The sequence below is a fragment of the Phoxinus phoxinus genome (assembly GCF_949152265.1).
Source record: "Phoxinus phoxinus genome assembly, chromosome: 18".
In the NCBI taxonomy this organism is placed as follows: Eukaryota; Metazoa; Chordata; class Actinopteri; order Cypriniformes; family Leuciscidae; genus Phoxinus; species Phoxinus phoxinus.
In genome coordinates this window covers 11,433,488-11,448,168 of record NC_136893.1, presented here as the reverse complement: position 1 = coordinate 11,448,168, position 14,681 = coordinate 11,433,488, and the positions used below count along the sequence as shown (strand labels likewise).

Below are 14,681 nucleotides of genomic sequence, written 5' to 3'. Positions count from 1 at the left end.
TTCAGTCACTGTCACCAGCAGACCCAGCATGCTCCTCTCCTGTCACCTAGGCAACCTGAGCTATTACAACAGCTCGTATTTTCCCACCCTGCTCTCTCTCCGCTGTATTATTCCTCTTTGTCCCTGCAGCCATCCCCGAAGTGAATAACATGTCAGCATTACGTCTCGTCTCTTATTCACAGTTATCCCCTCTGTGTCTGCAGTTCACCCAGTGCACCAGTCTACAGGCTGACGACAATGGCTCCGTGTTGATGGATGACAACTCCAGCCAATCATCAGACACCATAGACAGCGAAGAGGATCGGAAGAGTGCCTTAGAAAAAAGCATGTGTGTGTGAAATCTCCTTCATTTGCAACTTGAGTTATGTAACCCCTAAGCAATTCTTATTTAAGACAGCTTATGTAACAGAAATGCTTAATTTAGATCTTTTTGATGCTGTATTACTTTGAGATTTAAATCGCAAAATTGAACAGAGAACACATCAGATGTTCATCAGTACACCAGTACGTCACCCCTGGTGGAAAATCCAGTTTAAACCAGTAGGAGGGTTATTAACTGCTTCAAGCTGGTAGACTGGCAGGCTGGTCATAACAGCTTAAGTTGGTCAGACTGGGTTTTGGATCATGTTATTTGGAGGATCATGACCAGCTTGAACCATCTAATTAACTATCTATTGACAAAATTGGATTCACCATGACCAGCTAGAAACCAAGTACCAGTCGGCCTTAAAAGGTTGAACTGTTTTTTTTTTTGGAACAGTAAAAGATCATTTTAAGCCAGCCAAAGAAAATCTTATTCCAGTTAATGACTTTCTTAGATGAACGTATGTCCAGCTTGGACCAGCTAATGACCATCTTGACCAGCTAAATATAATCTTAGATTAGCAATGTTCTTAACCAGTTAGAAACCAGCTACCTGCTGGCCATAATAACAGGTCAAATTGTTTATTGGAACATAGTGGCTGGTAGACCAGCTAAAGATAATCTTAGACCAGCTAATGACCAACTTAGACCAGCTCATGATCATATTAAACAGCTAAAGCTCATCTTAAACAAGGTAAAGATAATCTTAGACCAGTTAATGACCAAAGAAACAAGCTACCGTGTTCCCAAACAAAGCTACCAGCATAAAATGGATTTTCCAGCTGGGATATTCACCCGTTTCGATAAAACAGGCCCTTCATCTGGTCCACAAATAGCTCCTTGATTATTAATATTCTGCACAAGTCAGAACTCTGCTAATATTACACCCTAGATTCACAGCACATGTTTTGAACTGTCAGATATTGTTAATGTATTGAATGAAAGCTGACTTCTTCTGTTCTACAGGTATGTTCTGAAAGAATTGATAGAGACAGAAAAGCTGTATGTAGCTGATCTAGGACTTATTGTGGAGGTGAGCTTCTTCTGGGAGGGTTAAAATATCAATTAACAAATCACATGTGGATTTGATCAACTCTGTTATGGAACGCTATCCATTTTCCTGTAATCTTAGAATAATTTGAATCCATTTCAGAGCATTTAATCACTGCAGAATTAGATTTGATGCATGAACTGACCTGAATTCCTCTCAGCTGTAATACTGATCACAGCATAAATCAAAATAATGGTGCCTGGATTTAAACTATTTGGAATATGATGATCTACATTTTTTTTATCAGTGGATATTTTATCTCTGTTGAAATGCCTTAGATTTAAAATAATAAAAGGGCTTTTATGGGTCATCAGCTTTGGACGTTCATCATGTTCTGTCTCTCGCAGGGCTACATGGCCTCTATGATTGCTAAAGGAGTTCCAGAAGACATGAAGGGAAAAGACAAAATAGTGTTTGGGAATATCCATCAGATCTACGACTGGCATAAAGAGTGGGTTTATCTGTGTGTGTGTGTGTGTGTGTGTGTGTGTGTGTGTGTGTGTGTGTGTGTGTGTGTGTGTGTGTGTGTGTGTGTGTGTGTGTGTGTGTGTGTGTGTGTGTGTGTGTGTGTGTGTGTGTGTGTGTGTGTGTGTGTGTGTGTGTGTGTGTGTGTGGTGAGCTGTATGTCTAATCTCTCCTCTGTTCTGATCTCAGTTATTTCCTGGGTGAGCTGGAGAAATGTGTGGCTGAGCCTGAACGACTGGCCCAACTTTTTATCAAACATGTAAGTCTCTCTATTATTCTCGCTTTCCTCTATCAGCCTGTGCCTAGCAAGACTGAGCAAAACTTCCTCTCACACTTTGAGTAAACAGAGCTGAGAAAACACAGGTTTTTAACACACACACACACTTTAACACCCCATTAATCGTCCCATCATCCCACTCTATTTCTGTCCCCCCTGTTACTAATACAGATAATTTAAGACTGTGTATTTGCTTGTGTGTCCATTGGCTCATCACTACAAGGGAAAAAGAGGCGGGAAAAACAAAGGAGGGATAACAAGCACGGCTATGTCCTTTGATAAAATCGCTGCTTTACACACCGTGTCTATTTCTGGAGTTCAGTCCTACACTATGGACATACACGCATAAATAACTCGCCAAGAAGAATCAACACAATTCCCGGGGCGCCCACAGGCGTACATGTGAAAGACTAAAATTTGCAGATTTACAGTTGTGGAAGTACTTCACAGTAGCAGTAATTTGTTTAAAGCTGCCACATGCTGTGATATAAGTTTCTGTGGTGAATCAAAGCGTTTTGCTTAAATGAAAAGCACTTTCAAGAGTTACTGTACAAATTGACGTCTGCCAGCGTTTGCCCTTTGTACTGTTTAATGAGTCTGAGCCCTTTGGGTAACTTTAAAAGGCTTGAGGGGAATAAAGAAACTTGTAACACACATCTAAAGGTTGAGTCAAACTATGAAACAAGCGTAGTGGGAAATTGGCTGGTAATGAGAAACAGTAATGGAGGGTGAGTGAGGGCCAGGCTCACTCTTTGTCCTGTCCCCACTCTTTCTTTTTTCCTTTCACAAACAAGACCAACCCCCCCCCCCCCTCTCTCTCCCTCCCCCCGACCCTCTCAAATTTCCTCAGCCCCTGCTCTCACCCCCTCTTTTTACTCATACAGTACATTACAAAGTTGTGAGACACTGAAGTTATGTCACGACTTCCCAACTTCCAGTCAATGATGTGTAACGTAGATAAATTCAGATGATAGGTTGCTAAATCCTTCAGCTGGTCTTAGTCTTATAAGGACATGCATTGCCAAAGTCTGAATCAGTATTGTTAGCTTTTCCAGTAAAATTTACTATACATATTACATGGATATTACTATATAATATAAAATTATATATATATATATATATATATATATATATATATATATATATATATATATATATATATATATATATATATATATATATATATAAAATTGTGTGCGGTGTTCTGTAACATGGTCCATATGAAGCTCTTACAATCTGTTGTCAGAACCATTCATGCTTTGACGTCTATCCAATCAACCTGTCTCCAGGCAACTCAGTCTGTGTGTATTGTAGTGTGTGTGCGTGTGTGCAAGCGTGCGTGTGTGCGTGTGTGCGTGTGTGTGTGTGTGTGTGTGCGTTTACGTGAGAGAGGTAGTGTCCAGTTGTAACGTCCTACTACCTGAATGCAGTGAGAGAGAGAATGGGGCTCTGATTACATTGAGGATAATTGGTCTGAATTATACATGGCCTTCTGCTCACTCTCCTACATCAGTGTTTTGTAATCTCTCTCTGTGCCATCAACAGCACGCTGCTCGTATACTGCAGACAGAGTCTGTTTCAAACTATTTAAACACTTAAAGCAGCTTGAAAGTTTCCATTGAATCACCTCTGTCATGATACATGTTCACCGTGCCTCATGTCTCTCTTTAGCTGCATTTACTAATGGGATCCGGAAAGAATGATTTGACTAGATAAACCACCACCAGTGGCCAATTTATCAAGCTTCAATAAATGTATTTTTTTCTTAAATTACTTTGATCTATTTCTATAACATTACAGCTACTGTTTCATCTAATTGGCAACCATTTCAACTAACAGGATTTCTGGACATAAGATTGTACTTTAATTAGTGTATACTAAAAAAAATTAAGTCACACTTACAAATATCTAAATGTCTTTACATTAGATACAAAACATCCAACTAAGTGGTTTCTGCAAACAAAGGATACTTTTCTCAGAACTAACTGCAACCAGCTGGTGTCAAAGTGATTTTAGGCCAGGGGTCTAAAACATTTTGAGCGTGTCCACTTTTGACCACTTCCGAGGTAGTAGAAAACGCATTCGACCGGATTACTTATAGTGTAGTGGTCAAATGCGCTCGAACGTCCACATAAGACTGCCTACTCTCCTACTGACCTAATGCGGAAACATTATGGGAAGCATGCTTGCCAGACGGGATTTAAACTTTGGCTTGAGATCCAGGTTTGGTTTGAAGCTTATTTTGTCCATTAGATCGAAAGATCTGAAAAAGCTCATATATTTACCCGCCCATAGTCCCTCCCCTCTAAGAAATCAGGACAGAAGTGGTTGAAAGTGGAGAAAAGAAATTGATTAAAACACCAGGTGTAAAGGGTATGCTTCTCCCTCGTCTACTTGTGATCCGATCGACTAAAACGCATCTTAATACCAGGTGTAAAACAGGGCCTTAGTTGCTGTATGAAGTCACTTGCCCTCAGTGTCTACTAGCATTGTCATCACATTACCAGTGGACATAGAAGGTGACTGAATTTGGTTTATTTCATTTTAACAGTATACCCGTTATTTTTATAATTTGAACAAACTTCTTTTTGTGAAATTTTGCTTGAAAAGGTTGCTATATTTATATAAAATAAATACTACTTGCTGAGATATTTTGTATCCAAAACATTCAAAGATTTTTGTTATGGCTTAAATTTACATATACATTTTGTGTCCACTGTAAAAATACTTCGCTAATTCACTCTGTCCTCTCTGTTTGCACAAACTGCAGGAAAGACGGCTTCACATGTATGTGGTTTATTGCCAGAACAAACCTAAGTCTGAGCACATCGTGTCAGAATACATCGAGACCTACTTTGAGGTGAGTGTATGTGAAGAGCAAGCACACAAACACATGTATACATGCTCTAGTGGAGTCCTCAAAGACACAGGTTAAGCTCAAGGGGCTGTTTTGGCCGCACAGGCCCATCTGTGTAAATATCTCAAGGCAGACTCTCGCTCTCTTTCCATTTGCACGGTGTGTGTAATAATCGCTCAGTGGACATGAAGGCCTTGACTGACCCATCAATTCTTGGAACCGACAAAACAGGGAAAGGCTTGATCGAAAAGTTTGACACTTAATGGATTCTTCTCAGTGCTGTGCCAAAGCATTTAGAGGTTTGATAGCTGGGGTTACTTTAGGTTTTATAGATGGAGATCGCAGGTCATTATGTGATAATGGATGAAGAAGGGTGTTTGGTTATGTTTGGAGTGGAATACCAGCAAACCAGTGCATAGCTAAATGCATACTGCGCAGTACTGTATTCTGCCCACTGTTTTTTAGTATTTTAAACCGTATGTAAATGATGCACGTTTCCTACAATAGTTAACTGATTTTTGTCACATAACCTCAGTGTTGCATGCTAAATTCAGCAAATGTTGTCTAACTATCTTTTTTTTTTTTTGAGAAAAATTCAGATCATATGACATTTAAAAAAACAAAAGTTATTATTGCAGTTGAATGCATTGCATTGTGGCTAGCTCATTGTAGTTAATCTGGGTATTCCATGCATTTTATACTGCACATAGTATGCATGCTGCAAAAAAATAGTATGGGTAGTATTATTGTACGCTATGCAGTTCTCTCTCTTTGTGCATGCAGGATTCAGTCAATCAGGTGAATGTTTGTGTGTGTTTGTGTGCAGGAACTGAAACAGCAGCTGGGTCACAGGCTGCAGCTGAATGACCTGCTCATCAAACCCGTGCAGCGGATCATGAAGTACCAGCTGCTACTGAAGGTGAAACCCACAGAGTGCAACACACAAACACACATCACACACATTCTTGTGCACTCGTGGCTTATTCTATTAGGAGTGTTGAGGACCATGTCAAATCAATTCCACATTGATAAATTAAAGTAGAACATCAAATTATTATCACAATTTTAATACAGATGTATTTGATTTTAAAGGGATAGTTCACTTTAAAATGAAAATGATGTCATCATATACTCACCCTCCAGTTGTTTCAAACCTGTATGAATTTCTTTCTTCTGCTGAACACAAAGGAAGATATTTTGAAGAATGTCAGTAAGCAAACAGTTAACTGGTCCCATTGACTTTCATTGTAGGAAAAAATATATACTATGGCAGTCAATGGGACCAGTTAACTGTTTTTTTACTGACATCCATCAAAATATCTTCCTTTGTGTTCAGCAGAAGAAATAAATTCATACAGGTTTGAAACAACTTGAGGGTGAGTATACACGGGTTTCTGTGCAACGTCATCACGTAGATGCGCGCGCATCTAAGAGGCAGAAAGCAACAGTCTTTACGGCTATATCTAGCAGAAGCAGAGATGACGCGGAGCTGTTGTGCTGTAAACTAACCTAAATACATAGGGTATGTCAGGTTTTTATGATTCGCAAACTTAGTTGGACAATTTCATACTAGTCAACTAACTAACTTTTTACATAATGTTATATTAATATGCAAATGAAACACAAGCAAACAGATTCAACTCTGAAATTGCAGTTTATTATTGAGTCAACAAGAATTTACAAACAATGCGAAATCTACGTTAATTACAATGTTCTTTTACAGAACTCGGCATAACATATAGCGGTCTTGCCTCTTGGATGCGCGCGCATCCGGTATTGTTTGTATACAAGAAACCTGTGTATATGATGACATCATTTTCATTTTAAAGTGAACTATCCCTTTAAGAAATATGTAATCAAACAATACTTTAAGGGCTTTCTTTTTTTTACACTATCATTCAAAAAATTGTTTATGTTTTTGAAAGTAGTCTCTTATGTTCACCAAGGCTGCAGTAATAAAATAAAAACTACAGTAATACGGTGAAATATTGTATTATTACAATTATAAATAACTAATATATTTTCATTTTTTTCCTGTGATGGCAAGGCTGAATTTTCATTACTCCAGTCCTTTTTTTAGGATTTCTTTACTGTCACTTTTAATTAATTGAATGCCTCCTTGCAAAATAAAAGTATTTTGAAAAAAACTTACTGTCCCCAAACTTTTGAGCCGTGGTATATTTTTATATTCTGCCCTGGTTGGCAATTACTGCTTTAGAAGAAATTATAATTTTTGCATGCTGATGCCTTTAGTGTGAAACTTGTCACAGGAACACCACAGACCTGTTACTAGTCACATCATATTAAGATCTTTTTATGGAAGAATAATGGTCAAATGTTGCCAACTGTTGAACTGAGAAATCTCAAAGGTTCTCAGCTGCTTTGTAAGAGATTCACCCACATACATGTTCATGTATCCGCCAGCTCACTGCACAGAATGCACTTAATTAGTTTACACACAAAAAGCCATTAGTACAAATAGACCCTGAAACAAAAATAGAACATTCTAAAGCTCACGCTGTGTGTCTCGCGACAGGATTTCCTCAAGTACTACACAAAGGCTGGGATGGACACTGAAGAGCTGGAGGTATGAGTCACTCATCAGAAACTGTAATTGTTATGCAAGTTTTATTTCTCAAGACCATAAGAAACACATAATCCCTCCAAGGAACATTGTGTGATTCCTTGACCCTGCCAGCATGTGTTATTTTCTTCCCTTTGGTGTCAGTTTGAGCCAGAAATCAGTAATACTGTACTTTCTCATAGGCTTTAATAAAGATTTGAGGTCTGTTTCCACACATTGCACCTCCCCTCTCTCTCGCTCTCTAACAGAAAGCAGTGGAGGTGATGTGTTTTGTTCCGAAGCGCTGCAATGACATGATGAACGTTGGTCGCCTGCAAGGCTTTGAGGTATGGTGCCAGACGCAGGCTGTGGTTTAAAGCTGTCGGTCTGTGGAAATACTGAAAGCCACTCTGATCCCCTAAAGCAGGGGTTTTCAAACTGGGCTCTGCAAGAGAGTGCAAGAGGAAAAATGTGCATTAAACTGATCAAAAGTGAAAACGTGACAGTAAAGACTTTAATATTGTAATTTCAAAAAAATTTAAATCTATTTCAAATAAAAACCTTTCTGTTCATCAAAGAATCTTATGTACAGTATATAATTACCTGTGTTCATATTTTAGAAAGGGGATCATCATATTTGGGGGTCCCAAAGGGTTTGAAAATCCCTGCCCTAAAAGCACATTTTCTTTCTTTTTTCAGGGGAAGATCACGGCACAAGGAAAACTTCTCCAGCAAGACACGTTCACAGTCACAGAACAGGACAGCAGCATCCTTTCCCGCACTAAGGAGAGGCGGGTCTTCCTATTTGAACAGCTTGTCATCTTCAGTGAGCCAATAGACAGGAAAAAGGGATTTTCTCTACCTGGATATATTTTTAAAAACAGTATTAAGGTGAGCTTTAGACCCCTTTAGAGGACGTTGTTATCACATAAGGTCTCCACATTACGCATGTGTTAACATAGGTCATTGTTTCAGATAAGTTGTCTGGGCGTGGAGACGTGTGTGGACAGTGACCCTAATCGTTTTGCCCTGACGTCTCGGGGGGCTGATGGCAGCACGGTGCGATTTGTCCTGCACTCCTTGTCGCTGGACATCTGCAAGGCTTGGGTCAGCGACGTGAGTCAAATACTGGAGACCCAACGCAATTTCCTCAATGGTGAGACTCACAAAGTGAACACCATACACCCTGCTGATTTCAGATCAGCCCCTAACCTCAGAAGCTGTTTTAGACTGATGTTCAAACCATTCATGGATGAACATTTAAGTGATATCTAAACTTAGTGCTCATTTTACACTTTATTATAGTCCTCAACAGTCACTGAAAGTAATAAACTTTAGTCAAAGTACCTTCCATATTTAAATGACAAAAATAAACAAAGCTTTGAGGGATAGAAGAACAGTCTGTTCAATATGTCAAACAGTCTTCCTTAGTTTCAAACGTTGAATGTCAAATCGTTGAAAATACAACTTATGGATTTTCAGTGGAAAAAGGAAAATGTGCTATCCTGTAGCTCAAACAGTAGAGCGTTGGCGCTAGCAACGCCAAGGTCATGGGTTCGATTCCCAGGGAAAGCAAGACCTGATAAAATGTAAAATGTGTACCTTGAATGCAATGTAAGTCGCTTTGGATAAAAGCGTCTGCCAAATGCATAAATGTAAATGTAAATAAATGAAAATCTGATTCTGAACATGAACATGAACTAGGAATTCATTTTATCTGCATGTCCTCAAAGCCTTGTTATTGTTTGGCAAATTAAATATGGCTACTCTATCAGTTTTGTTTTGTGTGTTTCAGCCCTGCAGTCGCCCATTGAGTACCAGAGAAGGGAGAGCAAGAGCAACAGTTTGGGTCGTAGCATGAAGCCTCCTCTGTCAGCAGTGGTTGGTCTGAGGCCTCACTCCTCAGCATCTATCGACCGACACAAACTGCCCTGCCTGCGCTCCTGTAACACATCATTGCCCTCTCTCTACCTGCCCAGCCAGGTCCCCACTGATGACCACTCACAGCCAGAGGTAAGAGATTTCAGTCGTCTGAGGTTTGCTTGAACCTCACGCACCTAGTTTTTGTGTGGTCATCTCCACTGTCAATCATCTCTTTCCTCTTTTTTAAAAATAAAAGCTAATTCAAAATATTAATACCAACTGTCATAATAAATATTACTACAATAACTTATCTTGCTGAGCAAGAATTGCCTGTTTCTGTCTCTTAAGACTCTTAAGTTTTCTAATCCCACAGTCATCATCTGAGAGGTCACAATCGTATGTGGATATAAATAACCTGAAAGATTTTGTAACCACTGTTTCTGTCTGACGTTTACAGTCAACACAAGTCCAGCGCTGTCCGGTGGACTCCAGACTGAATTCCCAGACGGTGTCTCCAACTCATGTGCAGCTGGCCTTCTCTGAAGAGCCGTCATTCTCCCAGGCACCTCTAAACTGCCAGGCGGTCTCCAACGGACTGTGTTCCTCTAGCACGCAAGGCTCACAGGTACTGTGCGTAACCACTCACACAGGCTCACTTGGATTTGGTTTGCTCAGAATGTGGTCAGAGTTTTAAAAAAGAGGCCTTTCTGCTCCCTCTGCTGGTATATTGTGGACATGCAATAACAATACGTGGCCTTATTTGCAGGACAGGTACATTGTCTGAAGCTCTGGATTAATCATTTAATACAACTTGTTTTATTACATATTATATTATGAGCAAAACAATTAGAGTTAAAAAAAAGTATATTTTATCACTGACCTAGAAATTGTGTAGAATTGAAATTTTACCTTGTTGTAACCTCTTTGATCATACATAAGACTACAAACAAACCTATGGTTATGAAGTCAACTTTACTGAGGTTTTCCCCATTCTGAGACAGCGGCCCATTAAAACGTCCCTCTCCGTCTGCAGCGGCGTCTAGCCCAAAATGAGCTTTGATGACAGCTCAACAATAGTTGTGCGTGAAATAGCTGTTTATCTGCTTTACTCAGGCCACTTCACAAACAGGAAGGAGACAGGTTGACAGAAGGAAGTACCTGTGCCCGGTTGCATAAAGCACCTTAAGTTTTTCCCTTAAGTATGACACTTAAGGGGCGATTTCCCCTTACCTAAGAGAATAACTTAAGGGTGTTGCATATAATCTCTTAAACGATTCTCTTAGGTAAGGGAAACATTTAAGTGTTTCACGACAGCGATCCTGGATTCACGTTATAAAAGTCTGTTGTTGCCATAGATACGCAAAACACTAACACTAGCGGGAAAGAGCCCCCGCAACCCGGTGAACCACTCTGCAGACAGACGATTTATGAACGTGGAAAACATCTCCCACTATCGTCTGAAAACTCCCAGTTGCAAAAAACCGCAGTGCTATAAGCAGTTGTAACACCGTAGGTAAAGAGTGGTTGCGATCTGTGACACGGTCAAGGTCGCCGTCTAGTTTGTTAGTGATGTCAAATATTGCGCGTCGATCAAAACGGTATTCATGCAACAATAGGGTTCTCCCTATCCCTAAAAATTCTTCTTGGCACATAATTATCTTCAGCTGGTTCCATAAATTTAGCCATGTCGTCTTATTTTTTGTCCGCGTTACTCTTAAGGTAACGATTTCCAAACCTTAAGTTATACTTAGGGAAATGACAGTTAAGGGGTTTTATGCAACACTTAACGCATTTTAAGGGATTATTTAAGTGAAAAAACTGCATTTAAGGGAAATTCTAAGTGTTTATGATGTTTCACTTAAAAAAACAGTTAAGTAACACTTAAAGGTATTTTTCTGCAACACCCTTAGGTTTAAGGGAAACATAAGGGCGAACTTAAGGGAAAATTTCACTTAAGGTGCTTTATGCAACCGGGCACAGATCCCTATCTAACGCCTGATTGTTCTTGCAGGCTGTTGGATCAGAGCGCTGTTTTGACTTCAGCTCCCATGTGGTTATGTGCTTAATACTAACTACTTTTCATGCTAGATTAATTTTTATAACCATCTACCATATCTAATCTACAAGAATCACTGCCATGATTTCATTTCTTCAGCCTATATTTATTATGACAAGGGGAAAACAAGGGTTTCTTACCTGGATGGGCTTATAGTAGGATTTTGATTGTTATTTCTATTCTGATATCGGTGAGAAACGAGTCAAGGACAGGTAATACCAAGGGACACCAGACATTATTAAGATCTTTGAGGTTTATAATAAGTGTGAAAAGCTTTTCAGAGGTTCTGTTTCTCATATCTAACAAGGATTCTGGGTCTGACAGGAGTGTTCAACAATATTATATCATTTCTGAAGCTCTCGTTGTTATATTCAGTCACAAACCCTGTAACAAACATATTACTCTTAATATAGGCTGTTCCTGGTAATTAACTCTTCAGCCATTTTTAGACATAAGCTCGGCTCGGCTCATTATTCTCTGCTTGGGGAATCACGCATCACAAACCTTTATATTTTCATGAATGAAGATTTCACATGAATTGTGTGGGGGGAAATTTGAATCCTATGGAAGCCTGTGAGAGTTGAAAAAGTTAAAAGATAACTGAGATGTTATATATCCCAAATGCAACTTTATTTATGATCTAATAAATGGCTGTCTCACATTATGACTTTGTATCTTGTTATTGCAACTTCCTTACAATTGGGACTTTAAATTTCACAATTGGGACTTAGATTCTAAAAAGCCGTTTTCAACTAAAAACTTTTTTATGCGTTTTGGCCGTTCATTTACACAACAACGGCTTTTTGTGGGCCTGAAAACGCAAAGTTTTGAAAACGGTTTCAACGTTCAAGTTTTTGAAAACGATACCGTTATTGCCTTTGTGTAAACTACAAAACCGTGAATATGTGAAACGGTGACGTCATTCGCATACGTATTACGTGTTCAGTCTATATGCGCGTATAGTGTTTCTTTACAAAGTGTCGTGACATCGCCTACTACTGGCCTGGCATGAATAATACAGCGTTTTTAGACGTTTTCATGGATCCGTGTGAACGTGGGTCGTTTTGACAATGTTGTCATCTGTACAAAGAAAAAACGTTTCTGTTTTTAGTACATCATTGTCGCGGAAACATACCCTTTGTTTCTCATAAAAAAGACTTCATATCTCAGTCACTTTGTCATAATTGCAACTATTTTTTTAATTCTGACTTTACATCTCACATAGGCCTATTATATTTCACAATTGCAACTTTGTTTCTTGTAAATGTGACTTTATATCCCACAGGGTGACTTTATATCTCACAACTGCGACTTAACTTACAATGGCGACTTTGTCCTTCCAATGTGACGATATCTCGCAATTTGATCTTTTATCATTGCAACTTAATTTTTTTGTAACTGCGTCTTTATATCTCACGATGTGACGGTGTTTTGCAATTGCCGCTTTGTTTTTATGATTTTATTTAACTTTTTTGTTCACAATAGGCTAAAACAGGCTTCCACAGAATCATAATGTTAATAATGTCCTGTTGATAAAAAGAAACCATCAGTGGCAGAAATGGCTTTTTTCCCCTCCACTGTGTCCAGATCTCAGGAGAGGGTGGACGCAGAGCTTCATCGAGAGAGGGACGCATGGCTGTTCCTAGTCCCTCCTCCACTCTTCAGCGCTCCAGGAACTTGGCCCAGCTTGATGAGGACGACCTGTGAATGGAAATGACCCTGAATCTGATGTTTGCGACCAGAGCATGCCACAGTCTGGACTTTATTCACGTCTGTTATCTTGTGGTAGTCTTCCTGAACCTGTGACGTGAATTTCCTAGTGACTTTTTAAATTGTTTTACATAATTTCTTATGGGTTTTTTTGTTTTTGTTTTGTCTTTTTACTCAAGTTGTGTTTTGTTCAAAGGAGAATCAACCATTCCTATATTGGGAGGTCACTGGAGCAGGAACCAGAGTAAACCTTTATTTGAGGGTGTGAGGATGCGTTTGGGCAAGCGTGCATGTATGTATGTTTTTGAGTGTGTGTTTGTTATGCTAAATTCTGATGGCTTCATCCTTGCAAACATGCTGAACATTTTCCATCAGATGTGTTTTGCAGAGAACATACTGTATTATTACAAACATAAGAGAGTCCTTAGGGGGCTCACGCTGGATTTGAAAGGTTTCGCACTCTCTGTGCCTCTTTACAGAAGCTGTCTTTCTCTCTCCCACCTATATTGAATGCTCTAGTGGGCTGCGTAAACTCTTACGAAGGAGCTAAGGGGAAACAGACTCTAAATGCAGCTAAATTTGTATATACCGTATGTAGCGGAATGATCTGTGCATGGAGAAACGGGCGCTTGACTTTCTCTTCGCTGATTGGTGGTTGGAATTCTCTAAGATCAATGAACTCTGGTGGACATAAGAGATCACACACAACGAGCATTTGTCTTGTTGAGCAGGAGGACTCGCTCAAGGGAAGGACTGAAAGATGGACAGCAGAAGAAGATGCCGCATAATAGTATTTTATCTGTGGTTTAATGGCCCGTTTCAGCTTCTGCCGCCCCCTCCTCATTTGACGCACACTGCCTGGATTACTCTGCAGGTCTCTCGATACAAAATGAGGTTTCCAAATGATATTAGGTGATGATGATAATAATTATAATAACATTATTATTATCGTTGTTGTTGTTGTTATTGACTTGATGAAGGCCAAAGGTAAAATGTTGTATCATTACGTGCCAAACGCAGGTGCCAGTACCCTTTACAGAAAATGAATGAATTATCAAGCGTGAAATGTACCGTAATTCAGTTTCAGACCATCTAAAACACTTCATTTTTGGGAAAATGTTCTCATAAAAACTTAGGAAAAAGCTAAAGATGTCTCTTTTTTTTCTCCAAAGTTTAAAACAAATGTATTTTGTTTTGTTGTTTTATTTTTATTTTTAAAAAGCATTTGTTAATGACAAACTAAATCATTAGTAAAAAGAGTATTGACATTGTTGATCGAGTCTGAAACATACGGTTTGTCATAAAATGTTAGATGCCTCGCCAAAGAAGGGATGGAATGTGTTTGGTATTTGATGTTGAAGCATGATCAAAAAGCACTTTCGCTCCATTTAGCTCATTGCACATTCTTTCCAAGAGAGGGTGCCAGAGGACTTCAGCTCTGTATACACAACCAATCAGTCTTCTCTTTTTTTTCTT

At 39.2% G+C, this 14,681-nt stretch overlaps 1 protein-coding gene across 4 annotated transcripts in view; it reads left to right on the top strand.

The window, feature by feature from the left end:
• The window catches only part of arhgef25a (Rho guanine nucleotide exchange factor (GEF) 25a), a 79,478-nt gene extending 65,062 nt beyond the window's left edge, over positions 1–14,416 (top strand). For all 4 annotated transcript variants that reach the window (XM_079588280.1, XM_079588283.1, XM_079588281.1 and 1 more), the window contains 13 exons: positions 204–328; positions 1,330–1,396; positions 1,762–1,865; positions 2,069–2,138; positions 4,927–5,016; positions 5,840–5,932; positions 7,550–7,600; positions 7,846–7,923; positions 8,276–8,467; positions 8,552–8,732; positions 9,372–9,589; positions 9,897–10,064; positions 13,083–14,416. In XM_079588280.1, coding sequence (XP_079444406.1) covers positions 204–328; positions 1,330–1,396; positions 1,762–1,865; positions 2,069–2,138; positions 4,927–5,016; positions 5,840–5,932; positions 7,550–7,600; positions 7,846–7,923; positions 8,276–8,467; positions 8,552–8,732; positions 9,372–9,589; positions 9,897–10,064; positions 13,083–13,202 — 1,557 coding nt within the window. In that variant the 3' untranslated portion in view covers positions 13,203–14,416. The remainder of the gene's footprint in view (positions 1–203; positions 329–1,329; positions 1,397–1,761; positions 1,866–2,068; positions 2,139–4,926; positions 5,017–5,839; positions 5,933–7,549; positions 7,601–7,845; positions 7,924–8,275; positions 8,468–8,551; positions 8,733–9,371; positions 9,590–9,896; positions 10,065–13,082) is intronic.
• The last annotated feature ends 265 nt before the right edge of the window (positions 14,417–14,681 follow it).